The 26,031-nt window shown below is 55.4% G+C and overlaps 1 protein-coding gene across 17 annotated transcripts in view; it reads left to right on the top strand.

Moving 5' to 3' along the window:
• The window catches only part of MACF1 (microtubule actin crosslinking factor 1), a 148,819-nt gene that overhangs the window by 105,399 nt on the left and 17,389 nt on the right, over positions 1-26,031 (top strand). For 15 of the 17 annotated variants that reach the window (XM_063356213.1, XM_063356212.1, XM_063356215.1 and 12 more), the window contains 23 exons: positions 8,693-8,854; positions 9,001-9,171; positions 10,133-10,299; positions 11,130-11,289; positions 11,721-12,047; positions 12,706-12,790; positions 13,752-13,993; positions 14,131-14,337; positions 15,492-15,611; positions 16,710-16,817; positions 17,169-17,387; positions 17,995-18,198; positions 20,096-20,327; positions 21,025-21,251; positions 22,218-22,340; positions 22,446-22,547; positions 22,994-23,095; positions 23,202-23,375; positions 23,481-23,636; positions 23,793-23,990; positions 24,352-24,480; positions 24,770-24,943; positions 25,740-25,895. In XM_063356213.1, the coding sequence (XP_063212283.1) occupies positions 8,693-8,854; positions 9,001-9,171; positions 10,133-10,299; positions 11,130-11,289; positions 11,721-12,047; positions 12,706-12,790; positions 13,752-13,993; positions 14,131-14,337; positions 15,492-15,611; positions 16,710-16,817; positions 17,169-17,387; positions 17,995-18,198; positions 20,096-20,327; positions 21,025-21,251; positions 22,218-22,340; positions 22,446-22,547; positions 22,994-23,095; positions 23,202-23,375; positions 23,481-23,636; positions 23,793-23,990; positions 24,352-24,480; positions 24,770-24,943; positions 25,740-25,895 (3,945 nt within the window). The remainder of the gene's footprint in view (positions 1-8,692; positions 8,855-9,000; positions 9,172-10,132; positions 10,300-11,129; positions 11,290-11,720; positions 12,048-12,705; positions 12,791-13,751; positions 13,994-14,130; positions 14,338-15,491; positions 15,612-16,709; positions 16,818-17,168; positions 17,388-17,994; positions 18,199-20,095; positions 20,328-21,024; positions 21,252-22,217; positions 22,341-22,445; positions 22,548-22,993; positions 23,096-23,201; positions 23,376-23,480; positions 23,637-23,792; positions 23,991-24,351; positions 24,481-24,769; positions 24,944-25,739; positions 25,896-26,031) is intronic. The other 2 variants (XM_063356214.1, XM_063356204.1) reach the window with 1 other exon arrangement.

The raw sequence follows: 26,031 nt of genomic DNA, 5'->3' as shown, positions 1-26,031 counted from the left end.
TGGTGGCCACCGTCTCCCGGCACTAGCAATATTGGGGTACACGGTGCACGCTTTGATGTATAAAGCACCTGCCTCCCGTGTTTTCATCCCGACGCTGTCATTCCTGCCCGGAGTAGCAGGCCGGGCGGCTGGTGGGGCGGGTTGTTGCCTGGAGATGCGTGGAGGCTGTTCCAAGCCCTCCTGTTTTCTCTCCCAAGTCTGTGACTTCCCTCAGCATCACTTCGCAGCAGTGATTCATGCGCCCAGGCTGCCTCCCTCTCCCAGCCCCGCAGCAGCCGCTCCAAATGGCCCCCCATCTCTGAAATCCAAGGGTCGGGGGGGTTAAAAAGAGGGTGATAGGGTGGGGGGAGAGCGATGCTGGCCCAAGGTTGGGGCTGTAATAATTTGTTTCTAGGGAAAGGCGCCAGCGAGCCGTGCCAGTGGGAAGTTGTGGGTGGGTTTTTGGGGAGTGCTGGCAGAGCGATGCAGCTTCGTGGAAAAAAAAGGCAAAAGAATGGTACTTTGGGGTTTTGAGGTGGTGGGTTGTTTTTTTCGGTGATTTAATAACTCGGTTCTTTGTGCAGGGGTGGGCGTGAGGGGGACCCGGGGGAGGGGGAAGGATGGCCAGGTCCCCTCCCAGCGCGGGGAGACGCCGGATGGGGGGGAAAACCCGGGGCCGGGGGCGGACAAAGGGCCGGGGGAGCGGGGCCGGTGCGCGGGGGGAGCCGGAGCCGCCGCCGCCGCCGAGCCAGGGCGTTGCTGCTCTTTGTCGGGGGCTGCCGCCTCCCCCCGGAGGAGGGGCCAGCCCCGGCGGGGCGGGGAAGGGGGCAGCCCCGGGGCTGCCGCCGGCCGCGGAGACCCCCCCCCCCGGCACCTCCTCTCCACCACCCCTCCGTGTCGGGCTCCGGTATCCCGGTGCCGGTGATGGGGGGGGATCGGGGAGGGGGTGGAAGGGCCCGCGGCGGCCGGGGAGGGGGCGGCCCCCGCTTGCTCCCGCCCCGCTCCGCCCCGCGGTGCCGCCCCCGCCTCCCCCCCGCCCTCCGCCGGGGCTGGCAGCTCCGCGGGAGCCCGGTGCTGCTGGCGGCGGCGGCGGGGCCGGGGCGTGCGGCGGCCTGCGCGGCTCGGCCTTTTGTTCCGCCGGCGGGAAGGAGAACGGGCGGCGGCGGCGGAGGAGAAGGAGAAGGAGGAGAAGAAGGAGGAGGAGGAGGAGAAGGAGGAGGAGGAGGAGGAGGAAGGCGGCGGCGGCAGCAGCAGCCCGGGCGCGCCATGCATCCCGCCGCGCCGGCCGGGGGCTGCCCGCGGGGGCGACGCGGACCCCCCCGCCCCCGGCCCGGCCGCTGAGCCGCGCACGGAGGGGGGGTGGGGGGGAGCGCGGCGGGGAAGGGGAGGGCGGCCCCGCCGTCTCTGTGTCTGTCCGTGTGTCCCCTCTCGCCGCGGCCACCGGCCCTCGCGCCCTCCTCGCCGCCCCCCCGCCATGGCCGGGCCGCCCGGTGGCGCGGAGCCGCCGCAGCCCGACACCGGCCGCCGGGAAAGTTAGTGCGAGAGGGGCCGGGAGGAGGAGGAGGAAGAAGCAGCAGCAGCAGCAGCCTCCGGTCGCGGCTGCTCACCGTTTTCCCCCGTCGGCTCCCGGCAACTTGGGGGATTTCGTGCCGCTCCGTCCCCTTTGCCATTTTTGGATGCGTTTTCCAGCCAATTTTTTTTTTTTTCTTGGGGAGAAAGAGAAAAAAAAAAAAAAGCGCCGAGACCCAGCAGCCTTCCTCCGGCGCTGCAGGACTCCGCGGCGGGCCCCGAGTGCCGCACGGCAACCGGCTGGATTTTGGGGGGGTTCGGTGGCTGTCGGTGACCCCAAGCATCGCGGCGGGGTGACGGGAACAACAATGCCATCATGTTTTGGAGACAGGAAACCTCTGAGTTTGCCCTGAATGAAGAACTTCCTGTGTTTAAACTTGCACGAATATCCGCTGACAAGCTCAGTTCAAATGAAAACACGAGAGTCGGGGGGAGAGGCTAATTCAGACCAGCTGGACTTTTACGGGACTGGGAGCTGGGCAGAAAATGCGAGGAGCCGCTCGCCGCTCGGGCTGCGATACGTGAGCAGCCGGGACAAGCAGTGCCTTTGTTATTAAAAAAGGACAGACGGGATAATTTAAGAGCTTCGAACTCTTGTGCTGTTTCGGTCGCAAACGGCGCTTGGGAATATTTTATCAAAGCTGCCGGATTTGGATGGTTTTTGCTGATGGATGGGGGTTTTTTTAGGGGTGTCGGGGGGATGAGATGGGTTGTTGCATTGCTCGGGACGGCCAGTCGGGCTGCTGAGCGCACCCTCCCGTCCCTGTAGCATCGCCGCTTTGGGATTCGGGTCTGCCACGGCGGATTTGGGACCTGCTGGCCCTGTGATGCTTCCTGCGGTGGCGGGCGAAAGGTTGCCGGGGCAGTTTCGTCATCTGTAAGGACGAGAGCATGGGCAAACCACTGAGCCGGCCAGACTGTTTACGGCAGAACCGCACTTGCCTGGGGAAGGGTGAGGAGGAGGATGGTTATATAGAGGATTGCTACGTGCCCCAGAGGTCGATATACGACACAATGAGAATTAACGAGCAAATCGATCAGGGATCGAAGCTCAACCAGCTTTCCAAGAGCACCCTCGGCAAGGGGGACAGCAGCACCATATCCAGCAACGGGACTCTGGGAGCTGCCAATGTCTTTGAGTCCCGGCCACCAGAAACGAAGAAGTTGGACGAGCGAGTCATCTTTGATGCGCTGAAGCTCAGCAGCGACGTCTCCAAACCAGCGCCAGCTCCACCGAGGAGACGACCAAACCCCGAGAGGAAGGAGAATGTCAACCGTCGGTCGTGGAAATCATTCATGCCACCGAACTTCACTGAATTTGCAGAAAGGATGGGGGCTTCGCTGAGCGAGGTGTCGGAAGCAGGTGCCTCCAACCCTTCCCTGCGGGATAAGCGGGAGTCGAGTGCCATGCTCACTGAGTGCCCGGGCCAGCCTGACCACGGCGAGCCCATGTCCGAGTCTCTCACCTTGGAGCACGTATCCAAGTCATCCGGCACTTCAGAGGCTCTGACAGCCAAGCAGTTCGGCGCAGATGGCTACGGCGGTCCCCGGGATGAGCGACAGGCCCTGCTGAATGCCAGTGATGGCCGCGGTCATGCTGGGGACCTGGCCAGGGCTCGCCGGCTCCCCAGTGCCACCTGGCCACGAGCCAGGAAGAATTTCATCAAGGGAAGCCTCAGCGATGGGCACCAGGAGACCCTGGAGGCCTCCGAGTCGGACTGTACGGTGGAGAACGTCAACCTCTCTCCGTGCCTTAGCGAAGAGCTGCTGGATGCGGGACTGGATATTCTCATCACCTCCAATCTCAGGGAGAAAACGGAGTCTGAGCTGAGATTTGAGGAGGACGAGCGCTGGGTGATGATGGAGGAGTGGGAGGAAGCGACGCTGTCAGAGAGAGGAAAGGCTGTTCTGGTGGCAGAGGAGAAGAAGAGCTGTTGCTTGGCAGATATTTCTGAAGAAAGGGAACAATGTGCTGCTCCAGCGGATGGCTTTGCCCCCAGCCTGGGGACCTCCCGGTCCTGCGCGTCCCCCGGGGGTGCCGGCAGCGCATGCTGTACCGAGGACGTGGCGGTGCAGTGCGAGGCTGAGGACTTTGCTCCGGGTTCGGAGCGCTCGCCCAGCCCTGCGGACCCTGACTTGTCTGACACGGACTCAGTGCAGATGTTCCTGGAGCTGGAAGAGCAGTGCCTGAATGAGGACGAGGGCGATGGGGCCGTCCCCGGCTGCCCAGAGGTTCAGGTCTCCCCGATGGACTCAGAGGGGCTGGACCCAGATTTGGCCAAACTGGCCGGGGCACCAGTCAAAGCATGTCAGCTCAGGGGCCCTTTGGACATCAGCGCTTCCGACTCTGCCGTGGTGTCGGATCTGGAGGACTTTGATGTCACCTGCAGCTCACAGGTGCTGAGCATGCTGGAGCCGGCGACAGAGCCCTTCTCAGAAAGGGACACCTCAGCCGTCACCCCGACAGACTCGGATGGAGGGGCCTCACCCAGCCCCGTGGCCACAGCAGGGCCAGGCTCCCTCCAGCAGTGCTCTCCGGCACCAGTGGAGGAGGATGAACCTGACCCGCTGGTGGACCCGGAGCTCCTGGAGAGTTGTGTGGTGGCCGTGCTGGTGGCTGGTGGGATACCATCTCCTGAGACAGGCTCATATCCAGCTTCTTGCTTTGAGGGAGCTGGTTACCCCAGCGCTCCAGTGGGGTGGGGTAAAGATAACCAAGACTTGTTGGTCCCTGATGGTGGAGTATCGCAGCTTCCCGAGGACGCCTGTCCTGGCCAAGTGTCCCCGGCTGGGATGTCCCCCTGCCAGCTCCCAGCTCCTGACGCAATGGTGGAGGAGCTGGGGTCTCCCCCGCAGCACAGCGAGGCCAGTATTGAGGGCACGGATCCATTTGGGACCCATCACCTTCTGCCTAGAAGGACTGAACTTGCCAACTGGGAAGTCCCAGAACTGGTTTCTGAGGATGAAGCCACAGATTTGGGATCAGAGAGTGATGGAGCTGAGGGCCAGGCTCATCCAGCAGAAAGTGGGGATGCTCATTCTGATTCTCTGCCACCTTTCCATGCCGGCTCTGCATCAGAGCTGGGCTCGGAGCCTCCGGTGATGTCCCCAGCACCTGTTGAGGACCTCCCATGGGAAAAAGTTCCTGTGGGCCAGGGCCTGGCTCTGGAAGGGGCTGCCCATGCCGAGGGGTCCCCTGTGGAGGTGGCTGTCACACATGGGGAGGCACCAGCAGCCATCCTGCAGCCAGGAGACCTGGACTTGCTTTTTGTCAGCAGCTGGGAGGACCGGCCAGTGGCACAGTGCCATACCATGGTGCTGGGTGAGGGGGTCTCACGTGCTGCCAGCCCAGCCGCCCCAGAAGACCTTCCCTGCACATCGCCCGTTGTGGGGCACCCTGCTACCGATGCCATGCCGTGGGATGTCGGGGGGCTCTCTGCTCCAGCCGACCTGCCAGCACGAGGAGATGTGGCTGTCCCAGAACCCCAGGCTCAGGAGACATCACCAGCCACTGGGGATCCTACCATGGATGCTGAGGAACTGTCTATCGAGCACCTACCTCCAGATGCCACCACTACTGCCATGCCCTTGGTGGTGGAAGAGCTTCTGGATGCCCCACCACCATTTGCTGATGTGCCTCTTGCCACTGTGCCACCACAAGCGGCCGACCCGTTTGTCTCCGGTGTCAGGGATCTCGGTGGTGGCCCTGCACCACTGACAGCAGGGGGGCCAGCAGTGGCCTTGGGGGATACAGATGGCTGTACCAACATGGTTGTGCTGCCCATCCTGGAGCCCCTATCCACCGAAGCGCTGGCTTTGGAGGATGACCCCATTGTGACAGCACCTGCAGCAGAGGTGGCAGCGTGGGACAGTGCCTCTGTGCCGCTGGGCTTGGAGGGTCCCCTCTCTGCCTTCCCACCCCCCTGGGAGGGTCCCACCACCCCAGAGTTGCTGGGTGCACCCTCCGCCGCGGCACCCACCGCACAAACCCTCCCTGGGGCCATGCTGGGGGACACCCTCCGTCCCCCCAGCCCCGGGGGTGCCCCTTCCCCGACACCCGGCGAGGGAGAGGTGCCCGCGGGCACGGAGGGACCTCCTGGCACCGCTCTCGTTGCAGAAGGGCCTCCTGCTCTACCAGATGGATTCGTTCCAGATAACGAGGTATTTGTGGCTCAGGCGCAGAAATCACTTTATTTTGCACTTGAGGGGTGGGTGGGAGATGGGAGCCTGCTCTGTAACGCATGGCCACGGGGCTCAGGCTTTCAAACAGCCTTCTCTCTCCTAGTTTGGCTTGAATTTGGCAGGCAAAAAGTTTCGGGGGGTTTGTGGGGTGAATTGCGCATTTTTATAAGTAGGAGAGGCAAAAGACTGTCGCTGCTTGATGACCTAAACTATTGTCTTAAACTTTTTCGGCTTATTAAAGTATGTTATGGTCACTCAGATGTAAATCACAGACTTCAGAAAAACCTTCTCGCCCGATCTTGGCGGGGTGCTTCCCGTCTTTGAAGCAGAAAATGTATCAGAAGAGAGAATCCTGTAAAACAAGTTAAGTGCGAATAATTCCTGTCCAGTGCAGTCACCACTTTCTGTAGCTTTTTAAGCGAGCCATGAGGTGCTGAGGCTCTGAACGCGCGTGGGAAGGGGCTCAAATTCTCTCTGGCATTTGGGGATTTGCTTTCCCGTGCTGTGCTAGTGGCTTTCTCCTGGAGAGACCTCGGTGGTGGAGTTCCCACAGCCGAGCGCTGATTTACTGCCATCTGGATTAGGAGAAATATCACTAAGGAGACATCAGAAGTTAGTCAGCGCCGAAAATCCCGATTCGGTAGCAATTACTCATCCTTTGGGCCGTGCCAGGCGTTTGAGAAATGCACGTGGAGGGGCTTGGCGAGGTGCTTTTGCATTGGGGGAGCCACGTGAGCGCGGGCTGGGGCACCCGGTGGGGACCTTGGCGAGGAAGAGGAGCCGTTGGGTTCTTGCCTTTTTATGTCTGTTGTCTGAAATTCGCTGCTTTGGTGTCAGGGTGTCCTTGCTGGTGGGACCCTTATTTTGCCTGTGGCACCTCTGATGGGTAACCCCATAAATCTTCCCCTTCCTCAAACGCTGATGAAGGTGTTGGCAGCTCCAGGTCTGCACCGGGGCAGTGCCGGTTCTTCTCTTCCCCAGCGCGGGGCCGGGCTCTGCGTTCGGCAGCAGTGGGGTTAAGGAGGGAGATGAGGGAAGCAGAAATCGAGGGGATGCTTTGGGAAGTGTTTCTGGGAGCCAGGAGGAGGAGTGGTGGAGCAGATCTCCTTCTGCTCGCCAAGTTGTCTGTCCAGCCGCTTCGCCCGGGCAGGACACCTCGCTCTGCGCCTCTCCCTGCCCAGCAAAGGGTGTACCTTCAATATTTGTTTCAAAGCTGAGTCACCGCCAGGTTAATGAACTTAAATCGCTGGGATCTTTCACGAGCAGAGGAAAAACAAGCGTGTTCGACATGCTCGCTCCTCAGGCCATTAGTGTGATTATCTTTTTATAATAAGCTCTGGTGGCTGTGCCGATTCCTGCGTTGCGGGGACCGTGGTCTGACGGCCGGGTTTTCTGCGGGGCTCCCTCCCTGCCCGTCTGCTTCGAATCCCCGGAGTTTGTTTTCGCAGCGTGCGGAGGGCTCGGCCCCAGCCCGACGTGCCAGACTTATCAGCCTGGTCCTTTCGTGGGTTTGGCTGCTCTAACAGCCAACTCCATCTATAAACAGTAACCGGAGAAGCGGCCAGGGAATCAGTGATTTCACGTCACCGTTTAATTCTTGTAACCGTGGCATAATTCTCCCTGAGCAAACAGCTCTGGACAATGTCTGCCCACACACCCTTCGCTTCGTGTCCTGGAGTGGTACCTCCCTGCCCTCCTGTAGTTGAGCTCCGACGGGAAGGAATGGCTTTTTCTTTGAAAACGGGGCAAAGAAAGTTAAGGCAGCCCCTCTCGCTCAGGCTGGGAACTTTTGGTGTGTGTGTTTGGGGGTTTCGGTGTGTTTGGGGGTTTTTTTGCCTGCCCTGTGTTCCTGCGGAGGCAAAGCGATTGCCAGGTCCGGGGTGCCATCCATGAGCTTCTGCTCTGCTAGGAGAGATCTGGCATCCGAGCCGGAATTTTTGGGTGCCGGTGATGTCCGTATATTCTCGGGCGCGTGAGGAGGAGGCATGCTTGAGAAAGCAGGCGGCTGGCTGCCACCCCTCCGCTTTCCAAAGAGAAAATATTGCGACAGGGCCGAGGGCTCCGATCCTGCCCAGCGCTGGGTGCGGGGTGACCCGTGCTCTGGATGGGCTCGTGGCCCAAGGGACCAGGGCAAGCGATGAAGGACTCCGCTCCCTTTTTTGGCGGGACTTTTGCTATTCGCCATGGGGAAGCAGCAGCCTCGTCCCACGGGACCGGGCTGTGCGGCCGCACCAGCAGCGCCGGGGAGGGACGGTGCACGGGTGGTTACAGCAGATCCACGGCTCTGATAAAGAGCGCTTATCTCCTTGGCGGAAACAGGATTTTCCCTGCTGCTTCTCTTTACAATGGGGAGCTTCATTCGCTCTCCTCCCCCTTCCCTATCAAATGGTTTTTGGTTTAAAAAGCTTTTCCCCACAGGATTCCCAGGCAGGACCATGCCAAATATGCGGTGCGGTAAACGACTAGCACATTAATTGCCTGTTGCCTTTGTCTTTCGAAATACAGCTAGCTTCTCGGTGTCTGTAATTTTGTGGTTAACAACACTCATGTGATGTCAGGTCTCCGTTCTCAATAGCATCACTGTGAGAATTGCTTTGGGTTTTTCCCCAGCAGCATTATTTCCCAAGCTGGTGGCTGACCAGAGCCGATGTTCTCATTTCTTCCCCGATTTGCTCTCTTCACCTCCCTCCAGTGCTTGGAAAAAGGGGATTTACCCATTTAAAAGCAGAGGTGGATGCATGTAGCTCCTGAGCTGTGCTCCACACCAGCGAGCGCCTGCGACGTGTTACTGGGTCAAGGCGAGGGAGGAGTTTAGACAAACTTGCACAACTCAAATAAAATCACTGCAAATAGCTACTGCGTCTTCTCTAGAGAAGAAAGCCTGTTGTATCTACTGCCTGACGGAGGGGCTGTAAGAGCAGGGTTATAAATACCTTTTCTCTCACACCCTTCCCATCCCCAGCTGTTCCAGAAGGAGCAAGTGGATCCTCTCCAGCTAAAACTACAGCAAGTCAATGGAGTTGGTCAAGGACTCATACAAAGCGCCGGGAAAAACTGTGACGTCCAAGGGCTGGAGCATGACATGGAAGAAATCAACACCCGCTGGAACACCCTCAACAAGAAGGTGAGAGCGTGGGGAGGGGCTATAACTGGCTTCTCTTGGCCCGGTTGGGGTCTGGTAGAAGAAGGGAGTCACCAACAGGGAACTGTGGCTCCGGCGTCGATGCGTCACCAGCCTGACCGTGCAGTGGGGTTGTGTTTGGGGTGCAGGTGGCCCAAAGAGTTGCCCAGCTGCAAGAGGCCCTGTTGCACTGCGGGAAGTTTCAGGACGCCTTGGAGCCGTTGCTGAGCTGGCTGGCGGACACTGAGGAGCTCATCTCCAACCAGAAACCTCCCTCCGCAGAGTACAAGGTGGTGAAAGCCCAGATCCAGGAGCAGAAGGTGAGCAAGCGCAGGGTAAGGGTTGGCTTGATGGGAGGGGGAGCTCTGGACAGGCAGACAATATTTTGGGGGGTCCGGCTGTAACAGATAAGGCGTATCTGGGACATAGACAAGCCTGCTCCTCTCTTGGTGGCTCTTCTACTGGTTCCCCACATCCTCATGTAATAAACAGGCAGTTCGTTTGCCCGCGCTCGCTATCTCCATCGTCTAAGTCGCCAGCGTTACTTTATTGTCCCACTGCCTCTTGAAGTTTGCTGCTGGTTTTGCTGGTCGGCCGTGTTTTTCCAGCCTTAAGTTTTGTTTGTGCTGCTGGTAATTCTGCTGCGTCAGGAGCAAGCTGGCGTTGTAGGTACCGGTTTGGGTATTTGGACAAAACGAATGTACAAACGGTAAGAAGCGACCCGAGGCGTGCCGGTGTTTGCAGAGATAACAGCCTGGGTCGGCGCCTGCCCCAGCGAGCGGGCGGATGAAAGTTCAAGTGTGGTCATGGTAAAACATTTTAGAAATTAATTCCTACCATGGCTTGATCTGACATCTTGAGACTTTGAAGGGGAAATTTATTTAAAGGGGAAGTTAAAAGACTTGATCTTGATAAGTTTGAAGGGGTGATGGGGAAACCTCCGAAAATTTCTCTGGCACTGAAGTGCTTTGAATCTCTTTTAGGATAGGATAGGATAGGATATTTCAGTTGGAATGGACCTACAATGATCGCCTAGTCCAACTGCCTGACCACTTCAGGGCTGACCAAAAGTTAAAGGATATTATTATATTATTGTTATTTTTTTTTAACTGGTTTTGATGGCAGAGAGTGTCCCACTGGGCTGACTTTGGTCTCAGCCCCGTGCTTATGATGGTTTTCAGCCACAATTAGAGATCTGATCTCTCCGAGGGCTAGAAGAGGTTCTGCTGATCCCATCTGGTAACTTTTATCCTCCTTTCTTTCACCGCTGATGCACTGAAGCTGCTCCAGCGACTCCTGGATGATCGCAAAGCCACCGTGGAGATGATCCAAGCGGAGGGCGGCAGGATCGCGCAGTCGGCCGAGCCTGCAGATCGGGAGAAGATCGTGGGGCAGCTGGAGAGCCTGGAGCGGCGCTGGGCAGGGCTGCTGGGCAGAGCGGCCGGCAGGTGAGAGGGGGTGTCCCAGCGGCCAGAAACCATGGGGCCGGCTTGTCCTGCCATTCACGGTGTCCCAGAGCTTGGGGTTACAACACATGGGGAGCTGGCGGAGATTTCTCTGCAGCTACATCCTGGAAACATGGAAACAGCTGGAAAACATGAGAAATCAAAGCCTGTTTGGGAGCTGAAGTTGATAGCGGTGGTTTACAATGGCAGGGAAGAGCTCAGATTAAATAAATTCCCTGCAGGGGATGGATGTTATTTTTATTCCTTTAAACGTTAACATTTAGCTTTAGCAGCAACATCCTGTTGACACCTTTCTGCTGCCTGAATCTCGTTTATGAGTCGCTTGGTGGTACATAAGCTAATATTTGAGGTTATAAAGTCACTCCTGAGTGCCAGATTTGACCCTCCCAGTGTTTTAAATCACCGCCAATTAGATGGACTGTCCATCTAGGACTCGTACAGGTGCTGGGCTGTCTTTGAATAGAAGCTTAGCACCAAGAGCCACCAAGAGCCCAGGCACAAGCTCAGCACGTCGGAGGATCTCCGAGATAGTGATGGGAAAGGAAGAAAAGCAGCACAAAGGGGGAGCCTTTCTGCCACCTTGCCCGGGGGATGAACTGGACCCTAAAGGCACAGCCGCAGAAAAAAGCTTATTTTGCAGTATCTTCACATTGATTTTAGTGTTTGCCTTCACAGCTTGCCTGACGTGGTGTCTCACCTTGCTCTGAACAAGGCTGCTTTGGTTCCCCCTTCCTCATACTCAAAGCTGCCTCCCCTGTCCCCTGCCTGGCTCCAACAGGAGCTGCTCCTTAGTGGTTTATTCCTTACTTTAGGCAGAAGCAGCTGGAGGACATCCTGGTCCTGGCGAAACAGTTCCACGAAACCACAGAGCCTGTGTCGGACTGGCTCTCGGTGACAGAGAAGAAGTTGGCCAACTCGGAGCCCATCGGTACCCAGACTGCCAAAATCCAGCAGCAGATCAGTCGGCACAAGGTAGGATCCATACGGGAGCTGCTGGTGGAGGTGGTTGGTAGCGGGTCCCACTCAGGTGGGTGTTTCTGCCACGGCGAGGGGGGTTTTGGCACGAACAAGTATTGGAGGAGTCATCCCAGCTGCTTTATGGACAGAGAAGGCTGTGAACCCTAACCCACCGGTGTGGGTCAATATTAAACTGATGGCTTTACACCTCTCAACAAATGTATTTGGCTCTGGATAGAAAAACCATTCCTGTTCTTGTTTCTCTTTAACCTTTTTTATTTTGATGCCGTTTGCCCATTCACGGGTGGGTTTTGTGTGTCCTTCATTCCTTCAGTTGCATTCATTGTTTCTGTTTTCGCTTTTATGTTGTTGTTTTCTGGGGGTTTTTATCCATTTTTTTCACTCATTTTCCTTTCTGTTGTCCATTTTGTCCTCCCGGCATTCAGGCTCTAGAGGAAGAGATAGAGAGCCACGCGGCCGACGTGTCTCGGGCGGTCGGTGTCGGGCAGTCCCTCTCCTCCCTGAGCTGTGCCGCTGAGCGGAGGCTGCTGGCAGAGAAACTAGACTCTCTGCAGAGCCGCTACGGCGAGGTCCAGGACCGGTGCTGCCGAAAGGCAGCGCTGCTGGATCAGGCGCTGTCTAACGCCCGGCTCTTTGGGGAGGAGGAGGTGGAAGTGCTCAACTGGCTGGCTGAGGTCGAGGACAAGCTCGGCTCGGTATCCGTAAAGGATTACAAACGGGACGTCCTGCAGAAGCAGCATGCCGACCAGCTGGTATTTTCCATTTTCTTCCATGTTTATGTTGTTTATTTTGTTGCATTTGTCTGGTTTTATTTTGGTTTCTGGTCTGCCTTTAATTTTGCAAAGCTTGTTCCGCTGCTGGTTCTCTTCTAGGCTCGGAGAAGTGTTAAAGAGATTTCATGTGTTGAAAACAATAATTGTGGCCCCAAAAATGGGTTTCCTGGGGTGGGGGGGGGAGAAACTTCAAATGATTCATTTGAACAATGTCTGAGCAAGCTTGTCCACCCCGTGCCTTTAGAAAGCTGGATGCTGTTTCCAAGAATGAGAGCTTGAAAAGCCTGGTGGGCTTCCCGAGCCAGGCTGGCCACCGAGGAAGCCGTCTGCTTCCTCTCCCCGGGGGCCCTGCAAGCTCTTTTCAAGAGTGAGGTTACGTCTAATAAAGGGCAAGTTCTTTGGTAACACACATCCAGTGGGTTGGGATGGGTTTGCTCTAAGGTTTGAGCCTTTGGGTCCCGCACGTCCCAATAAGTCCCGTAGGAGAAGGGTGACTGGACAAACACCAGATCCACCCAAGCTGTGCACCCTTCCCGTGCTCGGCTGGAGCAGTTCGTGCTCTCCTTTAGCATCTCTGGCCGGCAGGACGCGAGGACCTGCCCTCAGAAAGATAACCCCCATTTGTCTTTCTCTCCAGGCTTTGAACGAGGAAATCGTGAACAGGAAGAAGAACGTGGACCAAGCCATTAGAAACGGGCAAGCTCTCCTGAAGCAAACCACAGGTAACACGAAGATCTGGGCGCGCTCTGGCCCATGCCGTGGGTCTGGGAAGCCCCCCATCCGCCACATGGTCTTCCTGGGGAAGTCCATGCTCTGCAGTGATACGTTGTTTGGGAGAGGCTGTTCTCCCTCAGGTCTAATTTCCTTTGGGATACTCCCAAAATTGCATCCAGGCCTGGATGCTGAGCCACAAGCGCTCCAGCTTAATACTTGGTTGTTCTTGGTTATCTCAAGTACCAACCTGGCAGCTCCATGAGCGGGTGATTCCCACCGGCGGCGTGGCGATGCTCAGCGCTGAGCAGCCCTGCAACACGAGGGAGGGTTTTCTCATCGCATCCAGCTGCTAAATCACATGGAAAGAGGTTAAAAATACCCTCAACCCTTTCCTAATATTGCTTTCCCATACTGAGCAGTTGTTGCTGTTGCCACGTGGGTGTGAGTTTATGTTTGTGAGTGGGAAGAAAGGTCGGGGCGATGCATTTCCTTCAGATGTGGTCTGCTCGGAGCAGATGTACAGACCTCTGTCCTTGTGGGAGCCGTGTAGCAGGAAGAGCGATTACAAAGAATTTGGCTTGCAGTTTCTTGTCCTCTCGGAAATAGCAGTAAAGAGTGAACTGGACCTTTTTTTCTTGGAGCTGTGACACGTTAGTTGAGAACTGAGTTGTGGTGGCTTTAGGGCTTGTGGCAAAGCCAGGCTTTGTGGCACGTTTCCATCCTGTTCCAGGGAGGAGGTGGATGTTACGCTGGCTGGTAGAAGATGTCATCTCTGAGAGTAGCTTTCTGGCTGTAAAAACAGGCTGCAAAGTTGATATATATATATATATATATGTAGTTGATATATATATACTGATATAAAGAAAAGTGGGACTGAAATGAGCTATTTAAAATGGGGTGGAATAGGGCAGGTGGCTGCCTAAACCTCCCTGCAGCCCCAGCCCAGCATTGTTCGCTGCTGTCTCGCAGGGGAGGAGGTGTTGCTGATCCAGGAGAAGCTGGATGGAATCAAGACCCGCTACTCGGACATCACGGCCGCCAGCTCCAAGGCGCTGCGCACGCTGGAGCAGGCTCGGCAGCTGGCCACCAAGTTCCAGTCCACGCACGAGGAGCTCACCAGCTGGATGAGCAAAGTGGAGGACGAGCTGGCCTCCAGCGGGGGACAGTCCCCCGCCGGCGAGCAGATACCCCAGTTCCAGCAGAGGCAAAAGGTGGGGGCTGGCAGGGCAGCACTGGGGGGGCAGGGGCGCAAGGGTGGGATTTTTGACGTGGCCTCAGGGAGGAGCTGGAGAGGGATGTCACCTGCAGAGTGCTGAGGAGGACACGTGTCCGTGGGTGCCTTCCACAGGAGCTGAAGAAGGAGGTGATGGAGCACAGGCTGGTCCTGGACACGGTGAACGAGGTGAGCCGAGCTCTCTTGGAGCTGGTTCCCTGGCGAGCCCGTGAAGGGCTGGATAAACTCGTGTCGGACACCAACGAGCGCTACAAACTGGTCAGCGACACCGTCAAGCAGAGGGTGGAGGAAATCGATGCTGCTATTCAGAGATCTCAACAGGTAATTTAATAAAACCCCGCCGGAGGCTGATGGGTTTTCTTGGGAGAGTGGGAGTGAGCAGCTCGGCACCGCTCCAGCCTGCGCAGCGTGATGGCGGTGGGAGGGATAGCAAGCACGGCCCGGCAGGAGGGACAAATCCCATCAGGAATGGCAGGGGGGTTGGAACAAGATGATCTTTAAGGTCCCTTCCAACCTAAACCATTCTATGAATGCCAAGAAGCGAATGGTCCCCACCAGCGGCGTGTGGCAGCGGGGATGGTTCCTGACCCGTCCCGATGCGCGTGGTTTGGATAGGGGAACTCCAGGCAGCGCCAGGTTATCCCACCTGCAGGCTTTTGCTTGCGTGGGTGATGTAGATGTAAAACCAATGACAGGTGACTTTCAGGCTGGGAAAACGTCATCACCTGTTGTGATAGCATGGGGATTTGTTCCAGGCAAACAGCCCTCTTGAAAAAGGTTTGTTCTGCATGGACTGGAAGCTGGGAGCGCTCTGAATAATTGCCCTCACTGGCTTTGAGCGCTGACTCCATGAAGTTGAACGCACAAGGAAAATGATTGTGTAAAATAGGTGTCCCTTTCTTTCCTGGAGCCCCTTTAGGGACTGGAAGGGGCTGGAAGGTCTCCCCAGAGCCTTCTCTTCTCCAGGCTGAACCCCCCCAGCTCTCTCAGCCTGTCCCCACAGCAGAGGGGCTCCAGCCCTCCCAGCATCTCCGGGGCCTCCTCTGGCCCCGCTCCAACAGCTCCGTGTCCTCCTGATGTCCCCAGCGCTGGAGGCAGCACTGCAGGGGGGTCTCCCCAGAGCGGAGCAAAGGAGCAGATTCCCCCCCCTCGTCCCCCTGCCCATGCTGCTGGGAATACAGCCCGGGATGTGGGGGGTTTCTGGGCTGCCAGCGTATGTTGCCGGCCCATGGCCAGCTTTTCATCCCCCAGTAGCCCCAAGTCCTTCTGGGCAGGGCTGCTCTCCATCCCCGGGGTTGCCCCGCCCCAGCCTTCTCCTCCCTGCCTCTGCGCAAGCAGGCGAGATGTTCGTCCCCTGCGTCCCGCTGTCCCCACATCCCCCCCGTCCCCATGTCTTCCACCGTCCCCAACTTGCTGTGTGCTCCACCCTGGGTGCCATCGCTAACCGGTGCCGCCTGTCCTCTCCCCTGTGCCAGTACGAGCAGGCGGCCGACGCAGAGCTGGCCTGGGTGGCCGAGACCAATCGGAAGCTGATGGCCCTCGGTCCCATCCGCCTGGAGCAGGACCAGACGACGGCTCAGCTGCAGGTGCAGAAGGTCCGTGCGCAGTCGCTGCTGGGGGACGGGGCGGGCAGCGAGAGGGGACGGGGTCTGGGGGACGGGCTGGGGTTTTTGGGGTGGGCAGCTTTACCCTGGGGTTTGTGATGGTGAGCCCAGAGCACCAGGAGAGACACAACGCTTGTCCTTGGTAAGTAAAAGGGAAGAACCGAGGGAGAGAGAGGATTTAGAGAAACGAAGTGTTTGGCTTCTAAAGGAAAAAGCCTCCTGTCCGTTTGCCGAAACCTTTGCACGGCTGTTGAGGGCTGGATGGGTGCTCTTGCCTGGACTCCCCACGAGAGCTGCTCCTTCCCAAGGCATTCCCTGTGGCCGCCGGAGCGAGCCCTATCTGGATATGGCAGGTGCTGGCATGGGAAGGGTTTAGAGAAATGTATATATTGATTAATGAGGGTGCGTTTTACGTTTGCTTTTTGCTCATTGTTCCTTGCAGTGGGGGACTCCTCGCTTCCCTCCCGGCAGCCAGACGTGGAACAAAGAGTCTCTGGGTTGTTTTGTTTGTTTTTTTTTTTTAACATCTTTGAGATGAGCTCATGCCTGAAAGAACGTGCACTTTAAATAAACGGCCCTTTTCTTCTCTTACCAGCCTCGGCAATCAGAGCAGCGTACAGGCTTATTGGATTTAAAAAAAAAAAAAAAGAAAAATAAGACATTGTTATAAGGGAGGGGGACTGAAACATCAAGCATTAAGTTAAATTGAGCTCGGCTTGGCTTCCCACTGTTGTGGGATCTTGGGAATGGGAAAGTTATTGGTAAGGGGGTTAACGTGTTTGCTAACGAAGGGATGGGGGAGCTTTTCCTCCGGTGAGGGCCCTGGGTGTGGAAGTTGACTGATACCTCATTTTAAGAGCTGTTTTCAGGCCTTTGAAAGAGAGAGGTTGATGTAGATGAGTCATGATAAAGACATGTGTTAATCTGCATTTTCAGCCAGATTTTCAGTGTGCCACAGGACACTTGTGCTGAGTTTTGCATGGTCTCTGCGGCGGCTGGCACAGGCAGGAGGGTCCCGCGGATGGGCTGGGGGAGAGGTTGGGCTCGGCTCTGATTTCTTTCCTTTCTTTGGACGTTTCCTTTCTGCAGGCTTTTTCCATCGACATTATTCGGCACAAAGACTCTATGGATGAACTGTTCAGCCAGCGCAATGAGATCTTTGGGACATGTGGGGAGGAACAAAAAGCTGTTCTCCAGGTGAGCCTCCCTCTGCTATTTACTACGACGGGGGGGACAGCGAGGGGAGGGAGGCGAATGCACAGGCAGAAGTAGTTTAAAATTACTCCGTCTTTAGTATTTCCCACCAGTGTTAGCAGAAATCTCTTTACATTTATTACTCTCCTTTATTGCATATTTTTATTGCAGTGTTTGGGGATGGGGGGGGAGGGATAGCGGAGATTTCTGAGGCTGCTTTAATTGGAATTACAGCTTGCGCGCGTGGAAGGCCACCAAAGGCACCTCCTGCTCCTCCAGCTCGCAGCGTGCAGCTGGCGCTTTTCCTGGCCCCTTTTGCACCCCTGGCTGTAACCCCCCTCCCTCTCTTTTTAGGAGAAAACCGAGTCCCTGGTGCAGCAGTACGAAGCCGTCAGCCAGCTCAACTCGGAGCGCTATGCACGCTTGGAGCGCGCCCAGGTCCTGGTCAACCAGTTCTGGGAGACCTACGAGGAGCTGAACCCGTGGATCGAGGAGACACAAACCCTCATCTCCCAGCTGCCCCCCCCGGCCATCGATCACGAGCAGCTCAAGCAGCAGCAGGAGGACATGAGGGTAAGAGGACGCGGCGTTGGCATCTCCTGCACCGTCGGTTCCTCTACTTAAACAGAGACGCAGTTCTCACAGGGGCAAAAGTACCTCTTTTATGATTTTTTTTTATGACTTTTTTTTCCCCCGTTCTCTTCTTTTTGGGGATACTTCCGGTGTAATACAAACGTGCCGTGAGCCTACCATGTGGAAATCACTAGTTACGTTGGAGCACTTCTTACTAAAATACAGATTGCACCCAAGGGAGCCTTGGCTGCCTTCGGATCTCCCGCCTGATTGTGGCAGGGAAAATGGCTTTGTGCTTTTAGGGTAGAAAGCTGCAAAGTGAGTTTTCTCAGTGGTGTCCCCCCTGGGGCCGTGGGGAGGGTGAGGAGCCGGCCGTCTCGGGAAGGGCCCGTGCCGGGCGACGTGCCGGCGTGTGCCGAGCCGTGGCCATGTTAGGAAGAGCCGAGTGCCATGTGCGTGGCAGATGCTGGGTCAAGAAATCGGCGGTGCGAGCTCACTACCAGATATGATCACTGCTTTTGGAGTGTTGCGTGAAATAAATAGGCAGCAGCTTTCAATAGATTTCTAAACAAATTTTTTATTTCCCCCCCCACCTCCTATTTCCTAGCAACTGAGAGAGTCCATTGCTGAGCATAAGCCTCATATTGACAAGCTGCTGAAAATCGGACCACAGCTCAAGGACCTCAACCCCGAGGAAGGGGAGATGGTGCAGAAAAAATACTCGACGGCCGAGGCCATGTATGCCAAAATCAAGGAGGAGGTGTGCCAGCGGGCTCTCGCCCTCGACGAAGCCGTCTCGCAGTCCACCCAGGTACGCTGGGGTGAAAAGAGTCTTCTTATCGCAGTCCCCTAGGGGGAAGCTTTGAAACGTGGTTTTATTCTGAGCGTTACGATCGTAAAAACCCTTTATAAGGCACAGCGTGGTCAGACACCTCCAGGGTAGTTTCCTGCCACTCAGCGCTGGCTGCGAAAGGAGGGGTGAAAGGGTTTGAATCTTGACATAGTAAATAGCGTAATAAATTTTTACAGCCTCAATAATGATGCTCGTTCAAACGGGCTGTTTTGGCATCCACCCAAGGTTGGAAGGGCCCGGAGAGCCTCTTTAAAGAGTCGGAGAGATAGGTTCCATTTCTGATAAGCTGTGTGTGCAGCGAACGTCCACGGGATCCTTTGTATGGGAGAGTTAACGGGCATCTCCAGGGTCTGGGCATCTCCAGAGAAGGTCGGTGACTGCAGGAGCAGAGATACAAAAGGAAGGGCAGAGACTGTAGGTGCTAAAGTCCAAAAGGGGGTGCAGGGTTTCTGCTGCTGAGGGTTTATGACCCCTAGTTTTGTTTCATTTCACCCTGTGTTACCGTAGCACAGTTGGTTTTTGTCATGTCTGGGTGTTTATTTTTTTTTATTCCTGTATTGTGTAGTCACTTCTCTTGGTTTGCACTTGTATTAACTCCGAGTTTTTCCCCCCACATCCCCCTCCCGTCTCATCTCTCACTCCCATTGTGGAATGTGTTATCTGTGTGTGTTGCTGCCTGTGCCCGTCCTCCCCACATGGTCCCATTTCATTCTTGTGTTGACTGCGTCCCACCATTGCAGATTACGGAGGTAAGCCCCACCACCACACATGGTCGTTTACGCTCTTTCTTTGGGCTGATTCTAGTTTACACCCGGACTTTTGTTCCTGGTCCACGCACAGCTCAGCAGAACACGCTTCAAAATTAACTCCGGGGGCCTGAAATCCCATTTCTGAGATGGCTTTTGTTGCGTTGTTGCCTGGTCTCAGCCGTGGCCAGCTTCGGCTGGGAATGCTTCCTGCAAAGCAGAGGTTTTGCTTTTTCGGAGTGGTTTACACGGATGCGCAGAGCTTTCTGCTCTAGCTGGACTTGCCGGTTTGCTCCTGCTTGTTGGCCGAGCCAGCGTGTCTGGGATCAACTTTGGAGCGAGAGCCCCCCTCCTCTCTGCTGTTGGAGCCTGGGACTTGGCCGATGCTGGTGGCCTTCAGAGAAGGGACCTGAGCTGGCAGCAGAGTGCAGAGCTGTCCTTCTCACCAGCAGAGATGGTTTGGGACCTTTAAGGCCAAAGTTGACTTTTCCAAAAGAATAGTAACAAACCCTGCTAGACCCTCCCCGCCACCCTTCCTCTCTCACTCTTGGCTTTCTGGTTCTGCTTTTGTTGAAGCCCCGGCTCCGTGGCACCTCGCTCCTCCCCGTGTGCATGCAGCCTTCCACCATCTCCCGCTGACGCTGCCGGGGTGGTTTTTTTTCTTGTTGGCGTTGCACCGAGTGGAGATTTCCACCAGCACCAAACACGGGCGCTTTCCCAGCAGCGTCTTTGCACAGATGCTCAAAGAACCGGGATTGGGTTCTCTTGCCGTGCTGAGAAGCGGGATGGCAGTCAAAAAATGTGAATTTTATAGGGTTGAATCTGGTGACAAATCGCTGCCGTGTTTGGTTCCCAGTTGCCTGTGCCGGCTCTGCAAGTCTGTGCGGCTGGTATATGGTTCGAGCTGGTGCAGCCTGGGGCCGTTGGCGTCAAGGAGGGCAGAGGCAGGCGTGAACGGGAGGCTGCAGGTTTAATTGCTGTCGCAAGGCCATGTTTGTCCTCCCCGAGAGGCCGCTGGGTGCAGCGCTGAGGGCTCTCGCACACGCAGGGAGCGATGCCGCGTTGCTTAATCTCATCTCGCCCGCCCTAATGGACTTGGTCTTCTCCAGTTCCACGATAAGATCGAGCCCATGCTGGAGACGCTGGAGACCCTCTCCTCCCGCCTGCGCATGCCGCCCCTCATCCCTGCCGAGGTCGATAAGATCCGGGAGTGCATCAGCGAGAACAAAAATGCCACAGTGGAGCTGGAGAAGCTGCAGCCCTCCTTCGAGGCTCTGAAACGCCGTGGGGAAGAGCTGATCGGGCGATCGCAGGGAGCGGACAAGGACCTGGCAGCAAAAGGTATCTCTGCGTGTATTTAACAGGAGGTGCTTGCTGGGCTCCATCACCAGGCGGGGGGAGACTTTGATGTCCCAGGGGTGTATTCTGAAGGGTCTCCTGGCCTTAGGAGGAAGGATGAGTCCTTGGCACGCTTCCATCTGGTGCCTGCTTCCATCTGGAGCAGACAGGGTGGTATCTGCCAGAGGAGAAAGGAGTGTTTGTGGTTGCTTAGGCGGAGGTTTCAGCTCAGCCAAGCTGAGCCATCACCCTGAGCTGGTCTCTTGTGGTAGCCGTTGGTGGCCCCTGTGAAATGATTTGTTGGTGTCAATTCAGCATCTAATGGAGGGAAGGAACATCCCCCTGCACAAAAAGACCTGTCACCACGATTGGCACTAATTGGCACCTTTCTTGGCAGCCCAACAGCCAACTCATGGACTGAGTGAGCGTAGACTTCACGCTAGAGGTGGCCCAAACAGAGGTTCGTTGGAGGAGGGTGTGTGGGCAAATTTGCCCTCAGCTTGCCTGCGCATAAATAAAGGCTTTATTTCTGCAAGCTGGAGTTTCTCATGTCCCTCAGTATCTCTGAGTTAATGCTCTGATAGTCCTGGTCATCTCTAATTCCCATTTGAATATTTTGTTGGCTATGGAAAGCGTTTGCAAAATGCTTTTGGTTGTAAAAAGTTTTTTTCTTCACTGAACGTTTTCATTCCTTCCTTAGTAATCCAGGATAAGTTGGATCAGATGGTCTTCTTCTGGGAAGACATCAAAGCTCGGTCGGAGGAACGTGAAATGAAGTTCGTTGATGTCCTGGAGCTTGCAGAGAAGTTCTGGTACGACATGGCAGCCCTCCTGACCACCATCAAAGACACACAGGAAATCGTTCACGACCTGGAGAGCCCAGGCATTGACCCCTCCATCATCAAGCAGCAGGTGGAAGCGGCGGAGGTGAGGACCATGGGACTGTACCCCTGTATGGAACCTGTCTGCACCCACCTTGTCAGATGAATTGGGACAGATCTGAGATGTGATCATGGCCACAAGTGGCTGTAAAACAGTTTTGTAGGCAGTCAGTTGGATTATGAAATGTTATTTCCATTGCAATTTGGAACAGCAAGGAAAAAAAACAGAAGTGTATTTCACATATCCCTCCCCACCGCCACCACCCCCTGTTCCAGACGAGGAAATTATGCTTAAATCGCTTTATCTGCTACTGTTTTGGGAAGCTTATCAAGCGTGTGGCCAGAGTTGTGTGCCCACTTGTTTTGAGTGATGTGGAAGCGTGCACAGTTCTGCTCCCAGTCTGAGTTGAAGGCATCCGAGAGCTGTCTAGCGTGGGAAGCGTATATTTAGATTTTGGTTAGACCGGAGATACGTATAAAGCTGGATGGGCTTGGATTTGTGTGCGGTTGTTTCGTTATTTCAAGTAAGTGGTGAAAGCCACTCCAGGTGGATTTGACTTGACTTGGTCCTCGGAGAGCAGGGATGTTTCTTTATGCTTTGCTAAGTTTGTCCTTGCTGTTTCCTTTTTATAACCATTCTGACTTCAGTTTGCAACTTTTGAGTCTCAAAAACTAATTCCTATGTTGACAAAGCACTCCTGTAAACAGAACGTCTCTTGTAAACAGCATCTTCAGCCAGGCAGTGCGGGCGCACAGCAGGCTAAATACAGGTGTTCTTATTTTAGTCCCCCCACGCGGCAGCATTGCCACAGCGGCCAGCGGTGGGAGCAGACCGGGTTGGTGGTGGCAATGCCTTGTAACCTTGTCCTGGGGTCTGGCGTTGGGCTGTCGGCCAGGGCGAGGACACCAGAGCAGGAAGGACTCTCTGTGCTGTAGCCCTCCTGTTCATGGGGCAATTTTGGAAGAGTGTTTAATAATAACCATTTTCCTTTTGTCACTGTGTTACATGCAGACTATTAAAGAAGAGACAGACGGCTTGCATGAAGAGCTGGAGTTCATCCGCCTCCTCGGAACTGATTTAATTTTTGCCTGTGGCGAAACTGAGAAACCAGAAGTGAAAAAGAGCATTGATGAGGTAGGAAAACCAGCCACCTCTCCTTCAGATAAAATCAGGTAGGAGCAAGTGGGAGCTCCGATAGAAGAGCCTAACGAATTTTGTGGGCGATCTTGTGTGCCGCAGATGAACAACGCGTGGGAAAATCTAAACAAAACGTGGAAGGAGAGGCTTGAAAAGCTTGAAGAAGCCATGCAGTCGGCTGTGCAGTACCAAGATACACTTCAAGTAAGGGACAGGGCTGTTTGTGTGGGCTGGGTAGACCTTGGGAACACCACTGCAAGTCCTCTCCCTGGAGTTGTACTGGGATTTGCACTAATGCAGAGCAGAAGATGACTCCTGGGCAAGTGTTAGCCACCTCTGTTAGAGCCTGAGCTCAACAACCATCTCCAAGGAAAAGTAGATATTTGGTTGTGTTTGTCTTCCCAAATCTCTCTTAATTTCTGCACGAAGCAGCAGGATGAGCCTGGCTGCTCTCAGGTCCTTATCTTGGAAGCAGGAGAGGGGAGGAAAGAGCTTGCAAAAGCGTGCGCTGGCCAAGCGGGCATCTCTGCCCCAAAAGCCAAGTTTCACGGTTGCGGGGTGATGGAGTCACCAGCCCCATTTCCCTGACCAGCTGCGGGGTGAAGACGCTTTGCCGTTCCCTTTGCTAACGGTGTCCGTGCTCCTTCCAGGCCATGTTTGACTGGTTGGATAACGCCGTCATCAAGCTCTGCAACATGTCTCCCGTCGGCACTGACCTCAGCACGGTTAAGGAGCAAATGAACGAGATGAAGGTACGTGGGCGGAGCGGGACCAGTTCTCCCGTGCTGGCTTTGCATCGCAGAGCTCGCTCTCCAGTGATTCATTTTGTTCTGGTTTTTGTCCTGCTTGTTTTGGCAGGAGTTTAAAATGGAGGTTTACCAGCAGCAGATTGAGATGGAAAAGCTTAATCACCAAGGTGAACTGATGCTAAAAAAAGCTGCAGATGAGACAGACAGAGACATCATAAAGGAACCACTGACAGAGCTGAAACATCTCTGGGAGAATTTGGGCGAGAAAATTGCTCACAGACAGGTAGAGAGGAGATCTGGGCTCTACAAGCGCAGGGTTGGAGCTCGCTGGGATGCTCCACCTGCTTCCTGACTCAAACTTGCCTTTTCCATCCCTGTCCTTGCCTAGCATAAGTTAGAAGCCGCTCTCCTGGCACTCGGGCAGTTCCAGCACGCGTTGGCAGAGCTGATGGCCTGGCTGACCCACACCGAGGAACTGCTGGATGCACAAAAACCCATCAACGGAGACCCAAAAGTCATTGAGGTTGAACTGGCGAAGCACCATGTGAGTACTCCCACTCCAGGTCCATTTTTAGTCTATTCCCATTGAACGATTTTATTTCTCATGAAGGGTTTGGGTAGGTTCAAGTCCGTGAGAGTGCGCAGGAGTTAACAGGGAGTTTGAGAGGTGTCCAACGTTTGCCCAATACATCTCCTGTAGGTGCTGAAGAACGATGTCCTGGCCCACCAAGCAACTGTGGAGACAGTGAACAAAGCGGGCAATGAGCTGCTGGAATCGAGTGCAGGGGACGATGCCAGCAGCCTGCGAAACCGCCTGGAGAAGCTGAACTCGTGTTGGGAATCGGTGCTGCAGAAGACGGAGGAGAGGGAGCAGCAGCTGCAGTCCACGCTCCAGCAGGTCGGGGAGCCGCGTCGGGGGTACCCCCCTATGCAGTGGATTGCCGCTGAGGGTCCGCTTCCCCCTTCGCTTCGGGTGGAAATGAAGGGGGAAAGAGTTAGAGAGACAGTGGGATTTTTTTATGCAAGTTTTTCACGTAACTCTTAGTCCTGGAGCAGTTCGGTGCCTGCCCAGAGGCACGTCAGGGACCAGGCACACCCTCGTAGTTAAGGACATACCATGTAAAAACCTCCTTAACGCGCTGGTGCATCCAGCTTTGCCTCTTTATCTGGTTTTGAAGCAAACACGGTGTTAATCCTGGCGCATGATCAATGGTGGCTGATGTCATCTGATCTGTGGCCGATTATATGTTCCTGAACAGGCCCAGGGTTTCCATGGTGAGATTGAAGACTTCCTCCTGTGGCTAACAAGGATGGAGAGCCAATTGTCGGCATCGAAACCCACAGGAGGTCTGCCAGAAACTGCCCGGGAACAACTCAATGCCCACATGGTAATTTCTTAGGAGAGATTTTTAGTGCTTTTATTTCATCAATCTCCTGTCTGTCAAATATCAGCATCAAAACTTCTCCCTTTTTTATCTGACGGGAAGAAGAGTGCTTCTCTGCTCTTCTTACTGATAATTTTGCGCTTAACCACCTTTCTCCGCTCAAAGTGACGCACTGCTGTCACTTTGCTGCCTGCCCTGAACCTAATTTTCTCATCACCCTGAGTCACGGCAAGTCGTGGCCCCTTTCCGAGCTCTTCCTTTGTCTAACTCGTCGGTGCTGCCTCCCTCGCAGGAGCTGTACGGGCAGCTGAAAGCCAAGGAGGATGTCTACAGCCAGCTGCTGGCCAAGGGGCGACTGATGCTGCTGAACCGCGACGACTCCGGCTCTGGCTCGAAGACAGAGCAGAGCGTAGCGCTGCTGGAGCAGAAGTGGTGTCTGGTCAGCACCAAGATGGAGGAGAGAAAGGTAGCGTTGATGGAGAGACGCCGTCCACCCTGGTCCCGTGAGCTGCTCTGGCAGCACGTGCTCTGCTTTCCCAGGATGGAGCCCGTCAGGGCTGGAGAGAGGAAGGCTGGGAGGGGTTTTTTTATAGGCAATCTCTCTCTTGGTTGTGCACGTTGAGTTTTGTCTTCCAGATGCTGCTGTCTGAGCACCAATCTGTTGGGTTTTTTTTCCTAGATAGTCGTCACAGTTGGTTAAATCGCACAGAAAATGAGAGTAGAATTGCGTTTTGGGTTAATTTAGAGGAGAGGTGGGAAGAAACCTCCCACAGCTCTGAAAGGCAGGCTTTGTTGGTCCTCTGCGAGACAGCAGGCCAAATCCTCCTCTGAGCTGACTCCATCCTAGGCTTTTGGCTGGGGATGAGATAAAACAAGGGACGTGGTGGCCTCAGCCCAGAATAAATTTGCGGTGCTGCAGCTGTTACCATCGAAATATCATCCACCTTATTTACCGAGCCACTCTCCCCATGGCGATCCCTTTCTCGGGAAGCTGAGGGTGACACAGCTGCTCGTGTGCCGATGAAGGTCTCCCTTTTCAGCAGCAATTCTTGTTTTGAAAGAAAGCAGTGGCTTTCACTGAAACCCCTTCCCCTTAGTAAACAAGTCGCGTTCCCGGGCCGAGGCGACGAGGTTCCTGTTAGAGGGACATTTCGTCAGGGACACAAAGGCTGCCTCTGTCTGCGAAACCGCAGATCGTGAGCTCTCACCCTCCGTGTTGTGTTTTTTTCCCCCCTTCCTTTTCTCCCTCCCTGCTGCGGCAGGCGAAGCTGGAGGAAGCACTGGCCCTGGCCACAGACTTCCAGAACTCCCTGCAGGACTTCATCAACTGGCTCATGCTGGCCGAGCAGAGCCTGAACATCGCGCCCCCGGCCAGCCTTATCCTCAACGCCGTGCTGGCCCAGATCGACGAGCACAAGGTACCGGCACTGCGAGCACCCAACGGCTCCCGGGGATGGAGGGAGCAAGGGTGGTACCTCATCCCCCTCATGCACCCACGGGCTGCTCGCAGGCACGTCCGGCTCCCTTGCAGATAAGAGGACATCTCTGATGTTC

Source organism: Chroicocephalus ridibundus, chromosome 19, assembly GCF_963924245.1.
Source record: "Chroicocephalus ridibundus chromosome 19, bChrRid1.1, whole genome shotgun sequence".
Classification (NCBI taxonomy): domain Eukaryota; kingdom Metazoa; phylum Chordata; class Aves; order Charadriiformes; family Laridae; genus Chroicocephalus; species Chroicocephalus ridibundus.
This window is presented reverse-complemented; position numbering and strand designations above follow the sequence as displayed.